This window comes from Natator depressus, chromosome 2, assembly GCF_965152275.1.
Source record: "Natator depressus isolate rNatDep1 chromosome 2, rNatDep2.hap1, whole genome shotgun sequence".
Classification (NCBI taxonomy): domain Eukaryota; kingdom Metazoa; phylum Chordata; order Testudines; family Cheloniidae; genus Natator; species Natator depressus.
The window spans coordinates 229664505-229690594 of NC_134235.1; the positions used below are offsets into that span (position 1 = coordinate 229664505).

General features: G+C 44.1%; 1 protein-coding gene across 3 annotated transcripts in view; it reads right to left on the reverse strand.

Annotated features, from left to right (window-relative positions):
- ENKUR (enkurin, TRPC channel interacting protein) overlaps positions 1-26090 on the reverse strand; it is a 35676-nt gene that overhangs the window by 4034 nt on the left and 5552 nt on the right. The window contains exons 4-6 of one of the 3 annotated variants that reach the window (XM_074946099.1): positions 15170-15399; positions 5302-5448; positions 2815-3198 (exon numbers count right to left, since the gene is read on the reverse strand). In XM_074946099.1, coding sequence (XP_074802200.1) covers positions 3025-3198; positions 5302-5448; positions 15170-15399 — 551 coding nt within the window. In that variant the 3' untranslated portion in view covers positions 2815-3024. Of the gene's footprint in view, positions 1-2814; positions 3199-5301; positions 5449-15169; positions 15504-26090 lie in introns of those variants that run through there. The other 2 variants (XM_074946101.1, XM_074946100.1) reach the window with 2 other exon arrangements.

Sequence of the window (26090 nt, forward strand, 5' to 3'; positions counted from 1 at the left end):
CAAAGACTGATGATAGAATATGGTTCAGACTCTTTACTGTGGTACCATACCAGGCTATAGCAAGTTGTAAAGCTGACCAACAGATGCAGCACTTGTACAAATGAGCTCTGCTCCACCTGCAGCCCACATTCAATTCCTGTGAAGTTTTAGCTCCACATCTAGAAGTGCATAATTAGTTTCTCAAGCCTGAATTTTATTCTAGCACAAGATTCAATTATCCTGTGCAATAAGTGGGGCACAGTTGGCAAAGCTAACCGGAAAAGCCAAATGTAGCATCAAACAAAAAAATACATATTTTCCTTCTAACCAGAGTTGCCACCTGTAGGAAGGCTTCATGCTCTTAATTATCATTCTTGGGGTGTGTTTTTTTTAACTGTCCTGTCAGTTGCTCTTTTAAGGCTTCATTCAAAGATAACTGAAGCCAATAGAAAGATTCCTGTTGACTTCAGTGGGTTTAGAATTTCACATTTAAGGCTTTTCCTCGGCTGAATAACCTTACGTCATTCAGGAAAGCCCACCACCAACACAGAATTCAAGATCTTCTTCACAACTCTCAGTGGACTTCCTCTCTTAACATTCTTGGCAATAGTCGGAATATCATACTGGTTCCCAAGATGGGTCAGGTTGCAGGCTCCTACTGAAGAATATTAATTTCTCTGCAAATGAGAACCACAGGAGGTACTCTGATGTTGAAATGAGCTGTTAGAAATGTTTGAGGTCCTACATTTTTATTACTACATTAGTATTTGTACATAGTTATTTATAAAAAAAAAAGAAAGGAAAGAGCAAAATTCTGCTCATTGATCTGCACAGTAGCTCCCAATTCAGACTCTCTGCTCTCTAGCGAATTCTATACATGTCAAACAGATTATTGGAATCAAGATCTGCCATACAGATCAGAGAACAGATTGACCTATAAAAACAACTCAGCCCTTTCTCCTACTGTTGTTATTCTGTTCTGTTCACTTATAAAGGAACAATTCTAATGAGACAACAATTGAAGTTTATTTGCCTTTGTAGCTTTACTTACACTGACAGTGCATATAAAGCTGATTCAAGTGTACTGCAGCTTCAATCATTGGCACTTCCTGCACATATTAATATAGAGCTACATTCTTTGGATTCTCTAAGTGTATTTTGTCAAACTTCCTGGAGAGAGTTAAAGGATAAGAATGTTTTCCTTGTATCTGTAATTTCAATGGTTTTCATTATAACATTTTATCTACACTCAGGAGTTCTCATAATACTCATAAAATATATATTTAAATGAATGGAAAGATTATATCCTCTCAGTATGGTTACAGAAGCTATGCACATTCCTCAAGAGGAGAATATTCCAAGTCTCAACAATCTGTATGCAAAAGTGCTATTGTGGATTATACAAATAAAATCATTATGGCTGCTCAAACAGACTAGTGGCCGCCCAATGTACTGTCAAATGGGGGACCCAAATCCAAATCTGTGGCCCAGCTCAGTCCAATGCTCCAGGCAGTTGGGATGGAATGCAGTTCCTCCACAGCCCTCCCGAGATTGGAAACTACTTTTGTTTCGCTCAGGAAACTAGAAGCATCCACAATAACCATAAAGTTTGTGGTTTTTTGAGAAAGGCCTGTGTACTTACTTCAGAAATAGTGTGTCACTTCATTGAGTCATTGCCATAGCATATGCTCTCTGTTAAAATATACAGTATTAGTAATTATGTAAAAAGTAGATGTAAATTACACATTGAACAGCTGCTGGCACCTTCCAAGGCATATGATATCCTCCATTAATAAACATACTTGCTTCAAAACAAGGTCACTGGATCCAATCCTACATTCCTTGCACACCCAGAACTCCCATAGCAGACTTCAAGGGCAGTTTTCCGTGTCCAATTAACACAGGACCAGGGTTTAAAATGAGTAGAATTATAATTTTCACCCACATTAAGGCCCCTTTTCACTGCCAGACTAGTGACTTTAGCATAAAATGAGAATCAGGACCTAAAGAGTACATTAGCAGCTTTCTACCTGTCACAACTGGGGGGCGGATGGTCTGACCTATATGTTAAAGGTCACAGCCATGCATGGACCTTATGCTTTAGCTCAACACCATCTATCTAGGTGAAAGATCCCAAACATATGCATGCTAACTTTGCCTTAGTTCAACATACAGGATGTAACCTGCAGGCCCCTTGTGTTACAGTCAAAATATACTGTAATATAAACCTGTAAACCTATTATAATAAAACAAATAATCAAACCTATAAGGAAATAAGAAACTTATAAGAAAAGATATATAGGGAAGCAAGCAGGCTAGCCTTAGATGTATCTCATGTACGCGTTATGTACGTCAGTTCATTGCCAGGACACTTCTGTGGTTGAATTATGTACCTGTGGTCAGAACTTCCCCTTAAACTCTATCTTCAGCTCCCCAAATACTTGGGATTTTCCATTGGACCGTTTATCTGTGCAAAGTTTATCTGTTCAAAGTTCACAGGCCTCAAGCCTTATGCTAACTTGCTGAAGCTAATGTCTTATAGGATATAGGCCTGTAGGTTTCTCGCATTACTGCTGAATATAATGCAAAGCAGAATATAATGCAAAGCAGTAAATATAATAAAGGCAAGCTAGCCCACTAGGCTACAGTAGTAGTGAATATAACAAAGGCAAACTAGCCCACTGGGCTACAAGAAGATCAACATGTTGTCTAGGTTAGGGTGTCTTTTATCTGTATCTTTTAACTATGTCTTTTATCAGTCACATATAACATTCACAGGAAAACTAGATAAAAGAGATTTACTTTAATAACAAATAAAACATATTTCTTCACTGAAAATTAAACTAATATAGAATTTTATTTGAAAAAATATGTGAATTATATAGATGAAAAATTCCTTAAATGTAAGAACTTACTAAAATTCTATTATATTTGTATAAATTAGCTATTTCTCTTTCTCTGAATAAGGTGGACTTGTTTCACTTCCTTCTTCTAGGCATCTACATTTTCTTCTCAGGGTAAAAAAAATTCTTTGCAAGGCAGTTCTTACTTATTTGCAATATAGATAATTTTGTGCTTCTCAATTATACTAATGTCATGCTCCAGTTGTTTCATCTGTGCTTCCAGCCTTTCTTTACGTATCTTCTTTGGTAAGGTGTCTATGTCTACCGAAAGGCCCTGGAACTCATGATGTACCTCTTCCCAATTCTTTTTCAGACCCTAAATCCATTATATGAAAAGAAAACTTATGAGAATAATTTATTTTGTTGAAATGCTATATTTATATAAAGTATTTAGCAATTTTAACAAACATTTTGCCCTATGATATGTGCTCAGCCCCCAGTAACAATCAACAGAAGTTAAAATAATTGATTAACATCTGGATAATATTTAATGGGGCCAAATAAATGGGCACAATTCATTAATCTCTTAAAAGTCAATGTAGTAATAGCAAGGATGAATTTGGCCTGGTGTCCTAAAATAAGTAGGGTGATCTAAGCAATGCTTACATTTTAATGGAACGTTAATATATTACAGATTTAAAATGGTATTCTAAAGTGACTACATTTGGCATTACAAGACTTGCTTTATCTGTGTACTTGTAGCATGTATCTGTACATGGTTGTGTTTTATTTGTGATGGGTATTTTCAAAATCTTTAATGATAATCTGGTAATGTCATCTGTAAATGATTTTTTTTAAAAAAAGACTATAGCAGCATGTGCATCTAAAGGCAGAATTTGGGCCTGTTTAGTTGCTGGTTTGTAACGTTATTTTTCTTTACAATCAAAAGCAGTAAAATATGTGTATGAAGCTAGTAGTAATTCAGCAGACATGAGGCATTCTTTACTATTTTGTATTTAAATATGAAAATGAATACAGGATTTCTGAAACCCTCCTAGAAGAGTCATTAATTTTTGTCATTTAGAGGCACCTTTTAATGTGTGCAATTCAGATCTGATCCTGCACCACTGAAGACAATGGGAGTTTTCACACGGACTTCAGTGTATAGACCTATCGGTGTTTACTTCCTCCCTGGAGAAGCGGGGAGCCCAAAACACAGAGTCAAAATCTCCCTCCAGGGCTGCTCCAGGGGCAGCATAACAATGTGCTGATCCTTCTTATGGGCAAGATTGTAAACTGATGACCTAGCCCTATATAAAAAATTATGAATTCTGAATCACTGAGACAAATATACTGAATCTATTCTCAAAGCTCTTTTTTTCCTCATAAAGAGTATACCCAAAGTAAGTGAAATTGAAAGAAATTTCAGATTTTTGTCTCTAACTATTTCCATTTATTTGTTGTGACATCATAAAGAATTTAAAAGAAGATATTGGATTATCCAAATAAAATAAGTATCTGAAAATTTCTTAACTAGCAAAAAGTACTTCTTTCGTCACACTCTGATATCTGACAAATGTCAGAACAGAATGTTATCAAACAAAAAGAAAAAGCAAGAGAAATTCCAGCCCAGATGGTAAGGTTCACCCCAAATAAATGTTACAAAGGGCCAATAAATAGGCACTTACAATGAACATGCTTCCTCTATAACTATTATTGTGAGGTTATAAATAAAAGACTCACCACTTTCACAATCCATGGTGAAAACTGAGAAATAGTAGTTGCCTTCTCTCTTTTGCTTTACACAATTTTGCCATTATTGGTGCGAGAGCCTTCTTGTTGACAGTTCCTGACATCTCTGACAGTCTTCTGTCTGTATCTCTCCACCTCACACCTTGTTTCAAGTCTCAGCTGAAAACGTCTCTTTTTCCCCTTGCCTATACCTCTTTATTTCTCTCTCCCTCTGATATTATTTGTTATCTAACCCTTTCCCCTGTATTATCTAACACTGGAAAACATTTTGGAATAAATGTTGTATGAAATACACTATACATTAAACATGGGGTGTCATGAATTTGGAAAAAAAGAAGAAGTTGTATTTATCTAAGACTCAAAAGGCACTAATCCTGCAGCTGGATCCCTGGTGTTGAATCCCTGTAGCTGCCTGGAGCTTCACTGACTTCACTGAAGCTGTGGGGGAAGGGATCCAGAACTGGAGCCCCAGATGGGAGATACCTGTAAAATTGAACTTTAGAACATCCTGAACCTGTGAAATTTGAGTCAGATCAGATTGTTTGCCCAGCCCTACCTATAATTATTCTCGAGCTCCATCTAGTGAAAAGCTAGCCAACCCAAATGCATTGTTTCTTGTGCACCATAGTACTTTGATACATTGTATACTTTCCTGTTACTTATATGGAAATACAAATCTAATTTGTCTTTTGTACTTACACTATGAAACCTAAATCAAAATGCATACCTGTAGGAGACTTTCCCTTTCTTCATCAGAGAGCCGTTTCATGGCTTTTTGCCTCAGAGTCTCCTTGACATACGCATCATACTCTTCTTGGGCTCTCTTTACTTCCTCGCTTCGCTTAATTACATATTTAGGAGTAAGACCATAATCCTGAAACATCAAGGGAAAAGTTCCCTATAGAAACTTATAAGAAGAAATCAATGAACAATATGATATCAATAGTATCAGTAATGGTATTTTAAATGTATCAAGGTAGATTTGAATATGGTTTATTACTATTAAACAATAAAAATCATGTCAGGGCCATCTTCTGAAAAAGCATCAAGCCTGATTCTTCTGTAGTCCGTCCAAAGCCTGTGAAAATGATTCTCATCAATTTTATGTATAAGGCCTCAGAACCAGATGGAAGTAAAAATGGAAACCTCCATATCTAAGGATTGATAGAAGACTCATCTATTGAACAATTTTAGACCAGTTAACCATAGTGCAACTAGTTTATATCAATACTTCATGACATCAAATGCCATACTTTGAAATGTGCATTCCTTTGCTTTTCATGTGTACAGATTTTTGTTATAACATTATATACCATACAAAAAAGTCAAAATGTTTAATATAATGTGTTGCAGAATGTCTCAGTTATGCCTGAGAGACATAGTTTTGCATTAGGAGTGATATAAAACCCCAGCAATTTCTCTGGGCAGGATTGTGTTTCAAGAAGGTACACTTCCTTCAGAAGGTCCCAGATGTGCAGGGGGAACACACCCACTACATCATCCTTTACATCTTTGGGGTGGCTTGTGACCCAATGGGTGCTGGGAGGGACAGTGACCGTGCTTGGCCATTGTATAGGTGGTGCAAAGGATAGGAACGTTTTTTGCTCCTTCCTCTGTATTTGTTCACTTGCCCAGCTACTGGGCATGAGGTCCCTATGAATTCCATAGGTAATATACAAAACAGACAAAAATTCCCTTGACTGGAATGTGGCTTTACATACTAAAATTTACTTTCTAATGGATCTTTCAAATCTGCTATAAGTACTAGTGTAGTTTCACATGTAAAATTCTGCATAAATTGGTGGGTAAGCAAACATAATGAACGCAATTTCCTTTGCGATATTTTGTAAGATTTTTCAAATTAATATCTTGTTCTGTATAGCAATTCTGCATTTCTTGCAAGTTTTATGATTTGAAGATGGATTGCTGCTCTTTTGGACATAAAACAGGTACTCATTTATATGGAAAAGTGTGTGACTGGGTAAAATAGACAGCATACAGCAGTTTACTAAGTCTTACCTTTTTGCAGATGAGAGTATAAGGATATTATTAATCCTAATCAGTGTTCACGTCACCTTTCATAAAGATTCAATGATTTAGATGTGAGCTGATATTTATGGATACTAGGCAAATGTATCAGGAGGAAACATATACCAGTAACATTGTGGATTGTAAACTGTAGTTTGTAGAGATTTTGCAACCAATGAATATTTCAATTTTAGCTTTTTTTGTTACACTGGAGGCTTGGGTCCTCTGAAGGCTGAGAATCCCAGATATTTTTCTGCTTTATTTCCTCCCCCCCTTTGGCCCAAAGCTGCATATCACAATGACCATCCAGTGAATGGAAAGTTTGGGCTCTATCAGAAGCCTACCAACACCACTCCTGAAATGGCATAGGGTCACTGCAGAGCAACATGAAGCGCTGTTTCCCCAGTGACTGAGCATACTGCCTTTGCAATGCTCCTCAGCTGGCCTAGGAGAGAAGTGAGAGTGAGTCAACTCTGAGGCTTGGTCTACACTACAGAGTTAGGTTGATGTAAGGCAGCTTATGTTGACCTAATCAGGTCGGTGTACACACTACAGTTTTGCTCCTGCTGATGTAACTGCCCTACTACACCAACATGATAACTCCACCTCCATGAGAGGCATAGGGCCCATGTAGGTATAGTTAGGGCAATGTAATGTCTGTGTAGACACTGTGTTACTTACATTGGCTGTTGGCTGTCATTCTTGTGAATTTCACAGCTCCATGCTGAAGCTGTGAAATTGACAAGAAAGTCGGGCTGTCATTGGAGACAAGTGAGGGGCTCTAGCTAGAGCCTGACTTCCCCCAGGCTTCCCATTGGGCTGTGCCCACCTGGCTCCCTGCTGCCAGCTGGACAGCTGCCCAGAGGCCCCCAGCTCCCCACAGGGAGCCCTGGTGTTGCCTGGAGGCTCCCAGCTCTTCTCCACTGGGAGCTCGGCTGTTCCCTCAGGCTCTCAGCTCCCCACTGCAGCTGGGCTCCCAGGGGGAGCTCTGGGCCTGGAGTCTGGGCAGCTCCTGATGGGAGCTGGAAGCCTCAGTGCAGCCACCGGGCTCCCCGTGGGGATCAGGAGTCTCAGGGCAGCTGCCATGCTCCCCACGGGGAGACACCAGGCAGCAACTGGGCTCCCCATTACTGCTGTGGTTGTTAAGTTGACCTAACATAGGTCGACTTACCTTTTTAGTGTAGACATGCCCTGATACTCCACAGGATAGCATGTTGTGCAAATTTCAAGCTTGTTTTTGGTGAAAACGTAATGAAAATTAATTTACATAGAAAAAAGTAATTACAGAGCCAAACCCTGGGAAATGGAGCAAAGATGAGTAAAAGGTCTTTGCTACACCCTAAAATGTTACACAGCTGAAAATCGGACTTGTAAGCATGTCCAAGTGGCTAGGACATGGATGTTACTATAGGATATGGGGAAGTAGCTGGCCACTCTTCTCCCTCCATGACTGGGGTTTGATGCAGTGATATACCGCAAAGATCTCCTTTATGACAGTGGTTCTCAATTGGGTGTACACAGAAGTCTTCCAGGGGGTACATCAACTCATCTAGATATTTGCCTAGTTTTACAATAGGCTACATAATAAGCACTAGCAAAGTCAGTACATACTAAAATTTCATACAATGATTTGTTTATACTGCTCTATATACTATACACTGAAATGTAATATTTATATTCCAATTGATTTATTTTATAATTATATGGTAAAGGTGAGAAAGTAAGCAATTTTTCAGTAATAGTGTGCTGACACTTGTATTTTTATGTCTGATTTTGTAAGCAAGTAGTTTTTAAGTGATATGAAACTTGGGATACACAAGACAAATCAGACTCCTGAAGGGGATACAGTAGTCTGAAAAGGTTGAGAGCCAATGTTCTAAGACATCCATAGTTGTGCAGAGTCCTTGTAAAAAGTATCTCTCTGGGGCACCTCCCTAGTGAGGCTAGGGCCGCTCAGCAGGTCCAGTTCCCACCACGGGATTGGCCCAGTACAGGCCACAGACTCTTAGTCCCTGGCAGCGGGCCCTGCCCTTGTGGGCTTGCTTACTTTGTTTACAGGTGGGGGAAAAGCAAAAGTTCAGATTCAACACAAAACAAGCTCCTCCTGGCGTCAATAAAAAGCAAAAGTGTCTGTGGCACCACCTTACTTCAGGGGTGCCCGGGCAGCAGCTTTGTCAGATGTTCTTATGGCTGAGTAGCCAAGTCAATTTCTCTCTATAGGGCTTGCCCCTGGGGTTCACTGGGAGTGTTTCTGCATGAGGGTTCCCTGTGCTATTTCAGAAACCACTCCAGTCGCTCCCTTCTCAGGGCTTCCCCCCTTGCATACTGCAGCTTCCTCATTTTACAGCCTTCCTCCCTAACATGCATGACTGGCAGGGCCAGAGGGGCGGGGCTACCTTAGCACACAGAGCAGCCCAAGCCCCTTTCCTGTCAGTGCAGGGTTTATACATGCCTTCACATACCCTCCCACTCAGAAATGACACCCGGGATTCATGTTGTGCATTGAGCATGCTGTCCTTGTCAGTTGTAGTGTCTGTGCCTTGAGAAAAGAAATCCGTGTTTGTATGAGCCTTGCCTGCTCTGTGGGACATCTGTACAGTTGTAGAACTAGGTACCAATGCATGATCCTCGTGTGTCTTTCCTTATGTGCAGTCATCAGTCCATAATCAGCAAAAAGGAGGTCCCCAATAAGTAATAACGTAAAGTATCCATGGCCCACTTGATACCCACAGTTTCCTTTTTGATTACCGAGTATGCCTTTTCATAAATAATTTTTGAAATAATTTTTGACTCAGGTACAGTATGGGGTGTTCCTCTCCGCCGATGTCCTGTGAGTACTGCCCCAAGCCCCACATTAATTGTGTCCATCTAATTAGTTTGAAAACTGTGGGTTGAAGAGCATCTGTTTGCATCATAAGCTCTCTTGTAATGTTCTAAAGGCCTTACTGCAAGCATCAAACCACTGCATCTTCTGTGGTTTCCCATCCCTCATCAGGTCTGTGAGGGAGGCTGGGTGGTTGCAAAGTTTGGCATGAAGTGCCTGTAACATCCAGGCAAACCCAGAAATTGTCTAACTTGCTTCTTGGTCATGGGCCTCAGATAGTTGGCTAAAGCCTGTACCTCGTCCACAAGTGGGCATATATGTCCACCTCCACCATATTCCCAAGTAGGTGGCATAAGAGTTCCCAATCTTGCACTTAGCTGGGTTGACAGTAAGGCTGTTGCTGGCGACTGACTGCAATATTTCGGTAACACAGCCAAGATGGCTGTCCAAATCTTGGCTATATATAATTATAGCAGTGGCTTATCTGAATAAGCAGTGGCTTATCGCCCACATAGGAGGAGGACCTCGCTCACTAGTCTTTGAAAGGTCGCCACAGCTCCATTTAGCCCATATGGCATTGTTTAAGAGTGGTACAGCCTGACTAGTGGGCAAATGCAGTTTTCTCTCTGGACTCCAGAGTCCATGGAATCTACCCCATACCTTTTTGTAAGATTAATTGCATATCTGTACCTTGCTGCCCCAAAATGTTCCAGTAGCGTATCTATCCTAGGCATGGGGCGATAGGTGCCAACTCTGTGGGTGCTCCAAAAAATAGCAGGTGCTCAGCACCCACTGGCAGTCCCATGGATCAGCTTCTCTCCCTCTTTCCCAGCGCCTCCCAACTGCCACGAGCAGCTGTTCAGCGGCATGCAGGAGGTGCTGGAGGGGAGGGGAGGAGCGGGGGCTGGGCATGCTCAGGGGAGGGGGTGGAACAGGGCAGTATGAGGTGGGGCAAGAGTGGGAAGAGGTGGGGTGGGGGCTTGGGAGATGGAGCGGAGTGGGGGCAGGGCTGGGGCAGGTGTCGAGTACCCCCCTGGCAAATCACAAAGTTGGTGCCTCTGCATGGGGCATACATCAAACTTGAAAACTGCACTGACTTTATGGAAATCAATGCAAAATCTCATCATACCACTGGGTTTTGGGATGACAACTACGGGGCTTCACTATTCACTGTGTGACTCCTCCACCATGCCCAAGTCCAGCATAGTTTGGAGTTCAGCCTTGATGGTTTCCCACATCCTCCTGAGTAAAGGTCAAACAGTCTCTCTTACCATCCATTCAGGTTCCAGCTGAATGTGATGGTATGTCCTGGAAGGACTGAAAATGCTTGGGGGAATGCTTGTATTAACAGGTCCAGATGAGTCTTTTGATATGCCCTTAGGGTCTCCCCCTTCTTGACAGAACTGATCCTTTCCATTGTCGGGATCTTGGTACCCAGCTCAGGGTCTGTGGTAAGGGGAGGGATTAAAAGGGCCTCCCTATCATGCCAGGCCTTCAGTAAATTGACATGATAGATCATGCCAGGCCTTCAGTAAATTGACATGATAGATTGAGTTTCTATCCTTTTCCCCGGATGCTGTATCGCATAATCTAGGGGCCTACGTGATGCAGTACCTTGAAAGGCCCTTGCCATTGGGCTAATAACTTGGACTCAGTAGGACTACTCAGTTGCCTGACTTGAACATGTGTAGTCCCGCTCCTTGGTTGTAGGCTGCCTCCTCACATTGTTGGGCCTTCTGTAGGTTTTCGCAAGTGAAGGTCCTCAACCTTTTAATGAGCTCACGCAGCTGGAGGACATATTGCACCAAGTTTTCTGCCTCTGGTTCTCGGTTTTCCCACGACTCCTATAACAAACTGAGGATGCTTCTGCATTGCCAACCATACAGTATCTTGAAAGGGGAAAAGTCCATAGAGAGCAGGGTACTTCTGAGATGGCAAACAGTAGTGGAGGCAATAGTTCGTCCCATCATTTGGGGTTAGTGGTGACAAACTTCCTCAACATCTTTTTGAAGGTTTTGATGAAACATTCCACCAAGTGGTCTATTTAGGGATGGAAGACTGATATTTTCAATTTCTCTATCTTCAAAAGCTTACACAGCTCTCGCATCAACTGGGATGTAAGGTTGGGCCCTTGATCTGTCAAGATTTCCCACAACAGGCCTACCCTGGCAAACACCTTCATCAGCTCACTGACTATTGTGCTCATGTTATTCGATCACAGGGGAATGGCTTCCAGGTAATGTGTTGCATACACCAATTACCACTAAAATATATTGATGGCCCACTGAACTATTTTTTAAGGGGCCAACTAGATCCAATCATATTCTATCAAAAGGGGTTTCCATTAGGAGCAGTGGAATGAGGGATGACCACCTTAACCCTGGACAGCTGGCAATTCGGACAAGAAGCACAATAGTCTGCACATCTTGAAATGCTCTGCGCCAGCAAAAGTATCCTGTGAAGCAGTCAAAGGTTTTCTCCCTCCTGAAATGTCCTGCACAGGGGACCTCATGGGCCAACCCTAGTACCTCCCTCTGATAAATGTTAGGGACTAGCAGCTGGACCCTGTTTTGCTTTTTGTGATAGAGCCATTCCCCTCATAGCTTGAAGTGGGGCCACTGTCTCTCCTTCTGGGGTCTACTACCTCCACATTGACTGTAGCTAATTTGTTGCATATCCACTAAAGGGTGGGATCTACCTGCTCTTCCCTCACAAAACTGGTGTCTCGGGCAAGGATATTGGCCCAGGCACTGTATGTCTCATCCTTGGGTGAGGGGCAAGACCCCCAGTCTGAAGGTCCTTCATCAGGGTCTTCAAGTTCAATTACCCTAACCCACTCTACTTTTGTAGGGGCATGTCCTAGATTACAAGGCTTGGGTTTTGCCTGTTCTGGCAAGATCTCGCTGAAGTGTTCCTAGTCTCTGCCTAGCATGACTGGATAGGACAGCGGTCAGTAACCTTCAGCACGCGGCCCATCAGGGTAATCCACTGGCGGGCCACAAGACATTTTGTTTATGTTGACCATCCGCAGGCATGGTCCCCCACAGCTCCCAGCGGTAGCAGTTTGCCTTTCCCGGCCAATGGGAGCTGCAGGAAGCGGTGCAGGCCAGGAACCACCCCCCTGCAAATCCATGGATATCCGCTTCATATCTGCATCCGCGGATGTGGACCATTTTTGTGGACAGTGGATTGGATGCAGATCCAACTGTGCGGGACTCTACTCACCGGCAGTGCCTGGCCCGTGGTGCCTGGTTCGGGCAGCCTGGGGGGCGTAGCACACTCGGAGCTGGTGGCCAGCAGCCAGTGACTGGGCGGCAGGCCGGAGTCAGGGCTCTCCAGCAGCCACTCGCTGCGCTGCTTCCTGTTCAGCAGCTCAGGCCCCTGGGGCAGCACCAATGTCCCCACCATGGCCTGGCCCGCCTAGGAAGCACTGGCTGTGCTCCCAGCCTGCCAGCTCCTGGGCAGCAGGGCCTGCCCACAGCTGCAGGGATTGGAGCAGGCGGGGGTCTGGCACCCCACCCCTCTACCCCGCTGTGATGCAACACGCATTGGTGCTGCCGTGGCATGTGCCGTTATTCGCGAGCCCCCAGGATCAACATGCGATGTGACGCCCCTTCCCCCCAGCCCCTGCCCCCACACTGCCCCTTGTCATCGAGACGCCACCCTTGCGCAGCACCTTACCCCCGGTCCCTGCCCTCGCGCCCCCTCTTCCCTGCAAGACCCCACCCCTCCACTCACTCATCTCTGCTCCCTGCCCCCACCCCACTAGCCCTTGTGACACGGGTTGCTGTTGCAGGTGCAGATACACATAAAAGACGGATAGCGGATCGCGGGTCGATTCTGGTGGATGTGGATCCACATTTTTGTATCTGCGCAGGGCTCTGAGCATAAGGGCTCCTCTTCCTGTTTCAGGAGCCACTCTACTTTCCCTTCTTGGGGCTTTCTCCCTTGCGGACTGCAGCTTCCTCCTTTTAAAGCCCTTCTCCCTACCATTCATGATTGGCAGGGCTGGAGGGTCAGAGCAACCTTAGTACACAGATTCTCCTAGACCCCTTTCCGGTTAGTGAGGGGTTTATACACCCCATCACAGTCCCTCTGTGTAGTGTCTGATGCTTGTCTTTTCCTCCTGCACAGTCATCATGTAGGGCCTGATTTTTCACTGACTTGCACTTTGAATAGCCAGCCATTTACTCCTCTGCAGTCTTGCCTTTCTGATTTGATAGCACTTTATACCCTCACTACACAGTTGTAAACGACTAGTCAAGGTGCAAAATTCTGGAGAATCAGGACTAATATTTTTTTTAGCTGCTTTGGAGCCCAATGGAGGCTGCACAAGGATATGGCCTTGTAAATGGAGTTTCAATATGCACTACAATACACTGAAAAAGTTTAGGATTTTCATTTCTGCTTCACTAGAAATGGAGTTTTCATTGTATTATTTTTGAATTTGGCCCATATTGGAAGATATGTTGTCAGCTGTTAGGTGATAGTCCTTGTAAAAATATGGCTCTTGGTAGTATGTACAGCAATGCCCATTCTACTTCAAATAATTTAAAATCTCAACCCTGTCATTAATAATATTACATACAACTCCCTCCAAAAAAAACCTACGTTAAAAGAATGTTATGCAGCTTTCAGGGTCATGCACTCAACAGTTAGAAAATGCCAGAACTGATGTATCACAGTAGAGAACTAACTGCAACTCTGTACCCTCTTTTTGTCCTGGGGTGGAGCCCCACAATTCTCCCACTCTTAGACCAGGATCCTGGGGTTACAGCTCCTTGTGTATCTCCCACAATTACTCAGCAGGCCTGAGTGAGTTCAGCCTCTGCAATTCTTCCCTTAGGGAGCTTGTGACTAGAGTTTGTTGGAAGTTTCCTAACAAAAAAGTTTAGCTTGAAAATGCCAATCTATGGATCCCAAAATGTTTCACAAAAACACATGGAAACCTGCAGCACGGATCCTGGAATTCCTGTGAGCCCCAGGTCCCAGCTCAGTCATTGCTACTCAGGCTTCAAGTAAGGATCCTGGCAGCTCTGGAAGCCTTGATATCCCCAGCTCAATCCCTGACTGTCAGGGTTGAGGCACCTGGCACTGCAGCAAGGGAGCCTAGAAGCCCTGAGAGCCCCAACTTGAGCTGGGGTTTTCAGGGCTTCTAGATTCTCTGGTCCTGAACTGGACTCTTGGGCCAGCTGGCTCCAGTGGCTCTGGAAGTTGGGCAGCCTGGAGGGCCAGCTAGCCCAGGAGTTTGGAAGCTCTGGAGCCCACAGCTCTGGGACAGTCTGTATGGTGGGGCTGCCCTGGAGCCACAAACCCTGGAAGTCATGGCATCTTCTTATATGTTTCTTCTGAGTTTCACTGCTGCCCGGTCTAGTCTCTTTAAGGACTGCCATTCAGGGATTACAGTGGTGAAGATGACATGCATCATGTCAATTTCACTTAACTCTTTAGAATGTTCATAGTTGGTTATTATTTTGGCATACTGCCAAAAGTTTGTTGACAATACAAGAAAAGGAGAAGGAGACTACTCAAAAGCTTATATCTGATCGAAACCTGAACAACATTTCATGGTAAAAAGAAAAGGCACTTCTCTCGTCCTAGGGCTTTCTCCCTGATGAATTTCAAATGTCTGCTGCAAACAATGGACTATTAGAAATTCTCAGAAAAAGTCAGATGCATCTTTTAAAATGAAAAGTGTTAGGCAACCCAAATATAACTCCTCCAATAATTTAACAAAACATACCTTTTTATTAATGTATTTTGGGACAAGTCCTGAAGTTTCAAGGAGATATTTGTTTCCTTGTCTCGTGTCAACACAAATAGGTTGAGGCTTCTTAGCCACTCCCATGATAACATTTGCTGCATTTGTATTTATGAAATTCTTTTTACTTTGAATTCCCATAAGTGGGTGATCTGTCACGTGTGGCACTGATGGTATTGTTAGTAACCTCTTTCTTCCTTCATCTCTTTTTCCTGTGGAATTAAGCATATGAACATCCTTGTAGCTAGTATAAAGCAGTAAGTAATTTTCCAATGTCAGCATTCTCCAGCATCTCAAGTGGGAGAAACAACTAAAACTGAAAGAAAACATGTACAGAGTTATTCTTAAATGAAAATCAATTTGGTTAACAATATAAGAATGGCTTGGGGAACTACTGTAATGAAAAGCTACTTAAAGTTTGTTGGACCAAAAACCTACAGAAAATCTACATAGCTTCTGATCAGGTTTTAAACTGTAAAATCCATTTAAAAGTACTATTGTGTAAGACTCGATCCATATTTTTTCTGCTAGCTGTAGGAGAATTATACTACTTAACTTATGTTTTACCGTCCTCAAAGAAATATTTTTAAAATATGTATAATATTTTATAAAATTAAACATGTGCATTACTTTACATGGAAGAGAAAAATTAAATGTTTATATTTACATATTTTAGCTCTCATTAATACGTTTTGTCTTTTTAAAAAATAAGTTACCCAAATAGTCTCATTTTGCTCTTCATTTAATCTACCTTCCTATCCGCTCTGTTCCTCTACCTGTTCCTAAACCCATGCAAATGCTTGCCCGATCCTCCTCTCTCCCTACGCATTCTGCTCATGCTTTTGGCTTCCTTCTCCCTTGAACATGCTGTCAAGTTGTCTCATTCCCTCTCTCACAGAAAGACCGCTGGCAGTTCTAGTCCTACTGGGAGCTTCAGTCACTGAAGGTAGCTCTCCTCTCCTCCTCCTGTGTGACAGCAGCCCACTAGTGAAAGCTGTAGTGATGGCTCATCCTCTTTGTTTTCAGCTGCTTTTACAACTGCAGAGGCAGCTGGAAGCAAGGAGAAGAGGCAGTACCAACTAACCAACCAGCTCTCTGTGAGCCACCAGTAAGTGTTCAGTGGGGCACTAGTAGGCCACAGACCAGAGTTTGAGAACTAATAGAAGTATGTTTCTGTACAATGGATTATGTGGTAAAAGGCTAACAGTAAAAGTAGCTTTTGTAAAACTTTTGGGAGGTACTGTCATTCAAGAGAGTAGCTGTTTTATTTGTAATACCTTCAATTCTTGACATATTACATTTAGGCACTACAGCACATATAGTACATACCTTCTTTGTAATTCTGCTTCTTTGAATTGGTCATTACACAGGATTCTCACTCTTGGGTCTCATACATTTAGACAGAGACTGACTGGGAACTCTCAAAACTAAGGAGTTTTTGAGGGTTGCACCCTTACCATACCCATTCACCAATGCTAACAGGTATAACATTCTTCTCCAGCAGCACGAGTGGTAGAACACAGTGGAGCACTCAACTGTCATTCCTTTTTGGAGCAAAAAGGTGAAACATTCCACTAAGTACATCCATACAGGCAAAATCCCTCAGAACTGAAAACCCCAAACACTGTTAGGAGGTGGAAGAGTGAGTAAAAATCCTGGGAGATTATATCAGTAAAGAAGCATAATTACAATGTAAGTGATTTCTCCTTCTTTAAAGATACCATCATCCAGGATTCTCACTCTCATAGTGCACATAGCTTGAGGGACTGTCCTTTCTACTGAAAAGTTCACACACTGCATCCGGCAGTGATGAAAATATCAATCCATGTTATATAAACAACTAGTAAGGTTTCTTTCCATTCTTTCCTTTTTTTAAATAAGGGAAAGGAAGGATCAGGAACCTCCAAAGACCATCAGCCAAAAAACCAAAGATCTTCCAGACTGAATCCAATAAAAAGAAAATTTGCCAACCTAAACAAGGGGTAGCACAAAAGAAACAAAAATTCTAAACAGTGGGAGACTTCACACCTCTTTACTTCAGAGGTATAGGCTGAGGAAGCCAATGAAGGATTTACTGGTAGCAGAAGGATACAAGAAACATAAGCTACATAAACGCAAGCCAGGAGGGTCATGTAGCTACCTGCATTTGTCTACCTGCATCCCTGAGGTTCATAGCGAAAGCTGTTTGCTCTACTTCTGATAGTGTAAGACAGGACGTGACCTTCTAAGTACCAGCTATCCAGATCATATTAATAAGAGATGGTAATAATTAGGGCCCTACCAAATTCATGGTCCATTCTGGTCAATTTCATGGTCATAGGATTTAAAAAAGTATAAATTTCATGATTTCACATATTTAAACCCAAAATTTCATGGTGTTGTAACTATAAGGGTTTTGACCAAAAAGGGCGTTGGGCAGGGGTTGCAAGGTTATCTTGGTATTGCCACCCTTACTCCTGTGCTGCTGCTGCCTTCGGAGCTGGGCAGCTGGAGAGCGGCAACTGCTAGCCAGGAGCCCAGCTCTGAACACCACTGACAAGAGCAGCGCAGAAGTAAGGATGGCATGGTACGGTATTGCTACCCTGATTTCTGCACTGCTGCCTTCAGAGTTGGGCCCTGAGCCAGCAGCTACCACTCCCCAGCTGCCCAGCTCTGGAGGCAGCAGCACCGAAGTAAGGATGGCGTGGTCTGGTATTGCCAATCTTACTTCCGTGTTGCCTTCAGAGCTGGGTGCCTAGCCAACAGCTGCCACTCTCCAGCCACCTAGCTCTGAAGGCAGTGCAGAAGTAAAGGTGGCAATACCATGACCCCGCTACAACAATCTTGCAAACCCCCATAACTCCCTTCTGGATCAGGACCTCCTGTTTGAGAAATGCTGTTTTCACCCCTGAAATCTGTATAGTATAAAGGTAAAAGTACACAATACACCAGATTTCATGGTCCATGAAGCATTTTTCACAGCCATTAATTTGGCAGGGCCCTAGTAATAGGCAATCCTTAGTCATGTTCTCTTTTAATAACAATACCCAAGAAACTGTTAGGAAAAAACAAGAGTTTGGATGGTCTTCAACTGTCTCAAATCTGCTCTACACAGAACCCCAAGGATGTGTTGATGTCAAACTTTGGAAGAAGCATCTCACCAAGACCAGCACCCAGGCCTGGTGAAGCTTTGGCACTTATTAAACACTGAAAATTTAGACACATTCAAACTCTACTGGCTGTTTCACCTTCTTTTATCTGTTGAGATATGTCACTAGACCTTGCTGTAGTCTTTCAGGGGGTCTCTGTTGCTCCCTGACCGGCTTTCTTTGGTTAGCCCCCACTCAGGACACTTTTTGGCTTCTGGCCTCTAATTCGGCCTAGTGGTCTGCTTCAGTCCCTATGGGCTGCATTTTTGGAGGCAGCATGGTAGAGGGGTGTGACCCCTTTATTGTTCCAGGCCTTTCTAACTCCTTTCCTTCTTTGAGCTCTCTCCTTTTACAGCAGGCCTTGTTTCTATTATTGGTTGCAGCTGAGTGCCTACCTCCAGGATTGTCAGTTGTGGCAGCTGCATGGAGGTGTGGTGATGCTGCTTGCCTGTAGGCAGGAGAGGCTCCCCTCCCCCTGCTTTTGCCTTTGTTCAGTATGGGGTTTGTAGACCCCATTACAAGGTACTTTCTATGCTCCCTACTGCTATAGCAGCCAAGTGATTCCTAATAATTAATTTATTCTCATAACATGCCTGTGCTGAGTATCTACAACAGGGGTGGGCAAACCTTTTGGCTTAAGGGTCACATCTGGGTATGGAAATTGTAAGGTGGGCCATGAATGCTCACAAAATTGGGGGTTGGGGTGGGGGTGAGGACTCTGGCTGGGGGTGTGTGTTCTGGAGTGGGGCCAGAAATGAGGAGTTCAGGTTGCGGGAGGGAGCTCTGGGCTGGAGGAGGGGTGCGGGTGTGGGGGTGAGGGCTCTGGCTAGGGGTGTGGGCTCTGGGGTGCAGGAGGGTGGGACTGAGGGGTTCAGGTGGAGGGAGGGGGCTCAGGGCTGGGGAAGGGGTTGGGGCGCAGGAGGGGGTTGGGGTGCAGGCTCCGAGCGGCACTTACCTCAAGCAGCTCCGGGAAGCAGCAGCATGTCCCCCCTCTGGCTCCTACATGGAGGCACAGCCAGGCGGCTCTGCATGCTGCCCCGTCTTCAGGCGCCACCCCTGAAGCTTCCATTGACCCCATTTGCTGACCAATGGGAGCTGCAGGGGCAGCGCTTGGGGAAGGGGCAGTGTGCAGAGCCTCCTGGCTGCTCCTACGTGTAGGAACCAGAGGGGGGACGTGCCACTGCTTCCAGGAGCCGTGTGGAGCAAGCCCCCAACCCCACTCTCCAGGCAGCAGCTCGAGGGCTGGATTAAAATGTCAGAAGGGCAAGATGTGGCCCGTGGGCCATAGTTTGCCCACCCCGATCTACAACTTGTACTGAAGTCAGTGGCAGCAGGAGGTCTTCCAACACCTCTGAAAATCAAGCCTTAAGTGACATGCCCAAAGTCACACTGAAAGTCTGTGGCAGAACCAGAAACTGAATCCAGATCTCCTGTGTCCCAGTCCAGGCCTTAACCAGAGGACTATCTTCCTCTCACTGCACAAATGAAAGCCATAGCCAATTTTCATAAATGAGGCTAAGTACCCTGGAACTATGAATATCTTGAAAGTCCACAGGATAAGGAGTTATTATTGGGAGGTTTCTCAGCGTGTGAAACCCCATATTAACCACATACTCTGGAAACAATGGTTTACCTTTCTTCTAGAATAAGATGGGGTGAAGTAGGTTTCCTATGAATGAAGGATTTAGTTTGTCTGAAGACCAGAATCAGACAAAAGAAGAAGGTGATCAAGGGGCTTGTGTGGCACCAAACCTTTCTTATAAATGCTTATGGAAGACTCCTACCAATAAACCCAAATTTGAGACACCTATTCAGAAAAAAAAAAATGTTTCCAGAACTCTACCCTATTAGGACACTGTTCCTGGGCTGGGATGTTGCCAACATCCCAGGCCCAACCCAGACCCCTGGTCTGAAACGACTAATTGACACAAATAGAAGGGTCCAAAATCATACTGGTCTAGAATAGTATGGGATTATGCCTGTCTCTGCAGAGCTAAGTTAGGACTATTTTTACCAGACATGCTGATGAACAGGCATGTATGAGCCTCTCTCTCCAAAGGACAGAGAAACAATGGGTTGTTTGTGTGCTCTTTTAACCTTGCCATTAGCAGAAAATCAATAGTTTACTGTTCTGATAAGTGATGAAAAAATCCACCTCTAGTATTTCCACCAGAGAAAATTCCCTGCTCCAGCAATCACTCAGGAGGATCTATTATGGTTTGACTTAAGTCTGTCTACAATAATATTCTCCTTCCCCAGCAGGTAAGTAGCAGCCAAGAATTTAATATGGGACAGAGCCCATTCCTACATGTGTAGAAGGCCGACAGAGAAGGCATGAATCATTGCTTCCCTGTTTGTTTATACACATATGGTGATCTGACTTTCCATTTAAATCAGGACCTTTTGGGACACCACGTCTCTGAAGACTCCTAGTGCATGCACCCTCATCTTCAGAACAATGACATGGAGTTGCTGTTCCTGGAGTCCTCTAGTTCTTCAGCCAGGAACTGAGTTTGGCACAAATAGTCAAAATCAGTGCAAGCCCAGAAGTATAGATGGAGGCAATTATGGACCCAACTGTCCACAAGGAAGTACTAAGTGACCATGCTCTATTAAGAAGGACAATATCTCATTGCACCTGCAGCCAAATGAAGGGCTTAACTGCTTGTGTCTGTAGAAAGCCCTATCTCCCACTGCCCACTTTTTCATTAAAAGTAGTGAACCAGGACTCCAAAGGAGGCACTGATACACCAGACAATAACAGAAGTGACAGAGCTAATGGCCAAAGTGCTGTGATCCAATGCAGACAACTGAACCACTGCTGCCTTAGGATGGAACCAAAGTGCCATACCTCAAAGGAGGTGCCTAAGCACCATAATCTTTAAAAGGCTATATCTACAATTTGAGCTCGGGGTGAACACCAGCTCTAGGAGACGTACTTGCACTAGCTCTCATTGAGTTGCCGTGCTAAAACTAGAATGTTTTTGCTGCGGCAGCGCAAGTGGCGGGAGGGGCTATCTTCCCTGAGTGCAAGCCGGTCAGAGATCTTAGGTATGTACTTGGGGCAGAAAGTCCTCCTGCTGCTCATGCTCCTGGGGCTTCACTCTATTTTTAGCACATTAGCTCAATGAAAGCTAGCACAAGTATATCTCCTTGATCTGGGAATCATACCCTCAGCTTGCAGACACACCCTAAGGTATAAATGCACTGGTGCCTAACAAAGATGCTGAGAAATTCTGAGGCCATGACATATCAATCCCAGGGAATCCTTCACTGCAGCACTGAAATACTGTCATACCCAGGGCGTAGGCGATTGGACCTAGTGGTTGGAACAGGAGTCTAGCCTACTGATCGGAGCAAAATCAGAGGGCAGGAGATGAGCCATTCGTCAAAGCCAAGAGTCAGGAGTTCTGAGGAAGGTAGGGACCAGGGCTGGAGCAGGAGCAAGGGCTGGTAAAGGAAGCAGGTCTGGCACAGATGCAGATGTGAAACATGCTAAACAGCCTCAGCGCTGTTATTGCTACTAAGGCTTAAATGGTGAGCTGTTGACTCTTCTGTCCAATCAGGGAACAGTCACTTGGTGAGGGTTTATTGGACCCAGTGAAGCTCATTGGCAACCGCACCCAGAGCCAGATGAGTTCTTGACAAATACTGAGCCTCAGTGGGGGTTTTGTTGTGTTGTGGTTATTCAGGAGCACTGATACACAGACACCCCAAAGAGATACCAAAGCATTTGGACCCCTATGGAGCCCTGAAGCACCAAACTCAAATAGGGGGACAGTGACTGTTCTGAGGTTAAAAGAAAAGGAGAACTTGTGGCACCTTAGAGACTAACACATTTATTTAAGCATAAGCTTTCATGAGCTACAGCTCACTTCATCAGATGCATGCAGTGGAAAATACAGTGGGGAGATTTTATATACACAGAGAACATGAAACAATGGGTGTTACCATACACACTGTAATGACAGTGATCAGGTAAGGTGAGCTATTACCAGCAGAAGAGGAAAAAAACCTTTTGTAGTGATAAACAAGGTGGGCCATTTCCAGCAGTTGACAAGAATGTGTGAGGAACAGTAGGGGGAGAAAATAAACATGGGGAAATAGTTTTACTTTGTGTAATGACACATCTACTCCCAGTCTTTATTAAAGCCGAATGGAATGGTGTCCAGTTTGCAAATTAATTCCACTTCAGCAGTTTGTTTTTGAAGTTTTTTTGTTGAAGAATTGCCACTTTTAGGTCTGTAATCGAGTGACCAGAGAGATTGAAGTGTTCTCCGACTGGTTTTTGAATGTTATAATTCTTGACGTCTGATTTGTGTCCATTTATTCTTTTATGTAGAGACTGTCCGGTTTGGCCAATGTACATGGCAGAGGGGCATTGCTGGCACATATCACATTGGTAGATGTGCAGGTGAATGAGCATCTGATAGTGTGGTTGATGTGATTAGGCCCTATGATGGTGTCCCCTGAATAGATATGTGCACACAGTGGCAATGGGCTTTGTTGCAAGGATAGGTTCCTGGGTTAGTGGTTCTGGTGTGTGGTGTGCGGTTGCTGGCGAGTATTTGCTTCAGGTTGGGGGGTTGTCTGTAAGCAAGGACTGTCCCGTCTCCCAAGATCTGTGAGAGCGATGGGTCGTCCTTCAGGATAGGTTGTAGATCCTTGATGATGCGTTGGAGAGGTTTTAGTTGGGGGCTAAAGGTGATGGCTAGTGGCGTTCTGTTATTTTCTTGTTGGGCCTGTCCTGTAGTAGGTGACTTCTGGGTACTCTTCTGGCTCTGTCAATCTGTTTCTTCACTTCAGCGGGTGGGTATTGTAGTTGTAAGAATGCTTGATAGAGATCTTGTAGGTGTTCGTCTCTGTCTGAGGGGTTGGAGAAAATGCAGTTGTATCATAGAGCTTGGCTGTAGACAATAGATCGTGTGGTGTGGTCTGGATGAAAGCTGGAGGCATATAGGTTGGCATAGTGGTCAGCAGGTTTCCGGTATAGGGTGGTGTTTATGTGACCATCGCTTATTAGCACCGTAGTGTCCAGGAAGTGGATCTCTTGTGTGGACTGGACCAGGCTGAGGTTGATGGTGGGATGGAAATTGTTGAAATCATGGTGGAATTCCTTAAGGGCTTCTTTTCCATGGGTCCAGATGATAAAGATGTCATCAATGTAGCGAAAGCAGAGTAGGGGCATTAGGGGACGAGAGCTGAGGAAGCGTTGTTCTAAGTCAGCCATAAAAATGTTGGCATACTGTGGGGCCATGCGGGTACCCATAGCAGTGCCGCTGATTTGAAGGTATACATTGTCCCCAAATGTGAAATAGTTATGGGTGAGGACAAAGTCACAAAGTTCAGCCACCAGGTTTGCCGTGACATTATCGGGGATACTGTTCCTGACGGCTTGTAGTCCATCTTTGTGTGGAATGTTGGTGTAGAGGGCTTCTACATCCATAGTCGTTAGGATGGTGTTTTCAGGAAGATCACCGATGGATTGTAGTTTCCTCAGGAAGTCAGTGGTGTCTCGAAGACAGCTAGGAGTGCTGGTAGCATAGGGCCTGAGGAGGGAGTCTATATAGCCAGACAATCCTGATGTCAGGGTGCCTGAGATGATGGGGCGTCCAGGATTTCCAGGTTTATGGATATTGGGTAGCAGACAGAATACCCCTGCTTGGAGTTCTACGGGTGTGTCTGTGCGGATTTGTTCTTGTGCTTTTTCAGGGAGTTTCTTGAGCAGATGGTGTAGTTTCTTTTGGTAACCCTCAGTGGGATCAGAGGGTAATGGCTTGTAGTATGTGGTGTTGGAGAGCTGCCTAGCAGCCTCTTGTTCATATTCCAACCTATTCATGATGACAACAGCACCTCCTTTGTCAGCCTTTTTGATTATGATGTCAGAGTTGTTTCTGAGGCTGTGCATGGCATTGTGTTCTGTACGGCTGAAGTAATGGGGCAAGTGATGCTGCTTTTCCACAATTTCATCCCGTGCGCATCGGCGGAAGCACTCTATGTAGAAGTGCAGTCTGTTGTTTTGACCTTCAGGAGGAGTCCACCCAGAATCCTTCTTTTTGTAGTGCTGGTAGGAATGTCTTTGTTAGTATGATGTTCAGAGGTGTGTTGGAAATATTCCTTGAGTTGGAGACATCGAAAATAGGATTTTAGGTCTCCACAGAACTGTATCATGTTCGTGGGGGTGGAGGGGCAGAAGGAGAGGCCCCGAGATAGGACAGATTCTTCTGCTGGGCTAAGAGTATAGCTGGATAGATTAACAATATTGCTGGGTGGGTTAAGGGAACCACTGTTGTGGCCCCTTGTGGCATGAGGTTATGATTCAACATGTTTTCATAGGGCATCAAAGTGTCAAGTCTCAGTAAGATAGGTGCACTGGAGCTATTCTGAAGTGCTTAAACAATAAGAGATCACAGTCATGCTGAAGTGCTATTCCTTAAAAAAGGCATTAGGGCCTGCCCTGAAGTACAGGTATACCTACACCTGTTCTAAGGCCTATCCTGAGGCATCACTGTGCCAAAATGCCAAGGTCCTGAGTTCTGAGGCATGATATACTGAACTTGGTCAGGTGCTGTTGCAGTGAGCTCCAATATTCCAATATGCTGAACTCTGATGCACACCACACTCTACTAAAGCTGTGCCAAGTTTTATTCTGAGGCTTCACAGTTGGTTGCTGCATTGAAGTCATTTCCAGATGCCTTGAGGTCACCAGTGCCTATTCTGAGGCTTTGAGGGCCAAACTTCTGAGTCATCAAACTCCCAAGCTGCATTTCCAGCCCCACAGCTATTTGCAATGCCAAAGTTGCTCCTAGGCTCCAGGTAGGTCCAGATGCTGGGCTTCCATGTTGCTCACAGACACAATTGTTTACTGTACACTGAACCTTTAAACTTCTCAAGGCTTGACACATCCAGAGACCTCACAATGCCACAGCAAATTCTGACAGTGACACACTGTCAAGGTTCCTCCCCCACTCTGAACTCTAGGGTACAGATGTGGGGACCTGCATGAAAAACCTCCTAAGCTTATCTTTACCAGCTTAGGTCAAAATGTCCCCAAGGTACAAAATATTCCACCCTTTTGTCCTTGGATTGGCCGCTACCACCACCAAACAAATACTGGTTACTGGGGAAGAGCTGTTTGGACACGTCTTTCCCCCCAAAATACTTCCCAAAAACCTTGCACCCTACTTCCTGGACAAGGTTTGGTAAAAAGCCTCACCAATTTGCCTAGGTGACTACAGACCCAGACCCTTGGATCTTAAGAACAATGAACAATCCTCCCAACACTTGCACCCTCCCTTTCCTGGGAAATGTTGGATAAAAAGCCTCACCAATTTGCATAGGTGACCACAGACCCAAACCCCTGGATCTGAGAACAATGAAAAAGCATTCAGTTTTCTTACAAGAAGACTTTTAATAAAAATAGAATTAGAAATAAGAAATCCCCCCTGTAAAATCAGGATGGTAAATACCTTACAGGGTAATTAGATTCAAAACATAGAGAACCCCTCTAGGCAAAAACCTTAAGTTACAAAAAAGATACACAGACAGAAATAGTTATTCTATTCAGCACAATTCTTTTCTCAGCCATTTAAAGAAATCATAATCTAACACATACCTAGCTAGATTACTTACTAAAAGTTCTAAGGCTTCATTCCTGGTCTATCCCCGGCAAAGACAAAATGTAGACAGACACACAAACCCTTTGTTTCTCTCCCTCCTACCAGCTTTTGAAAGTATCTTGTCTCCTCATTGGTCATTTTGGTCAGGTGCCAGCG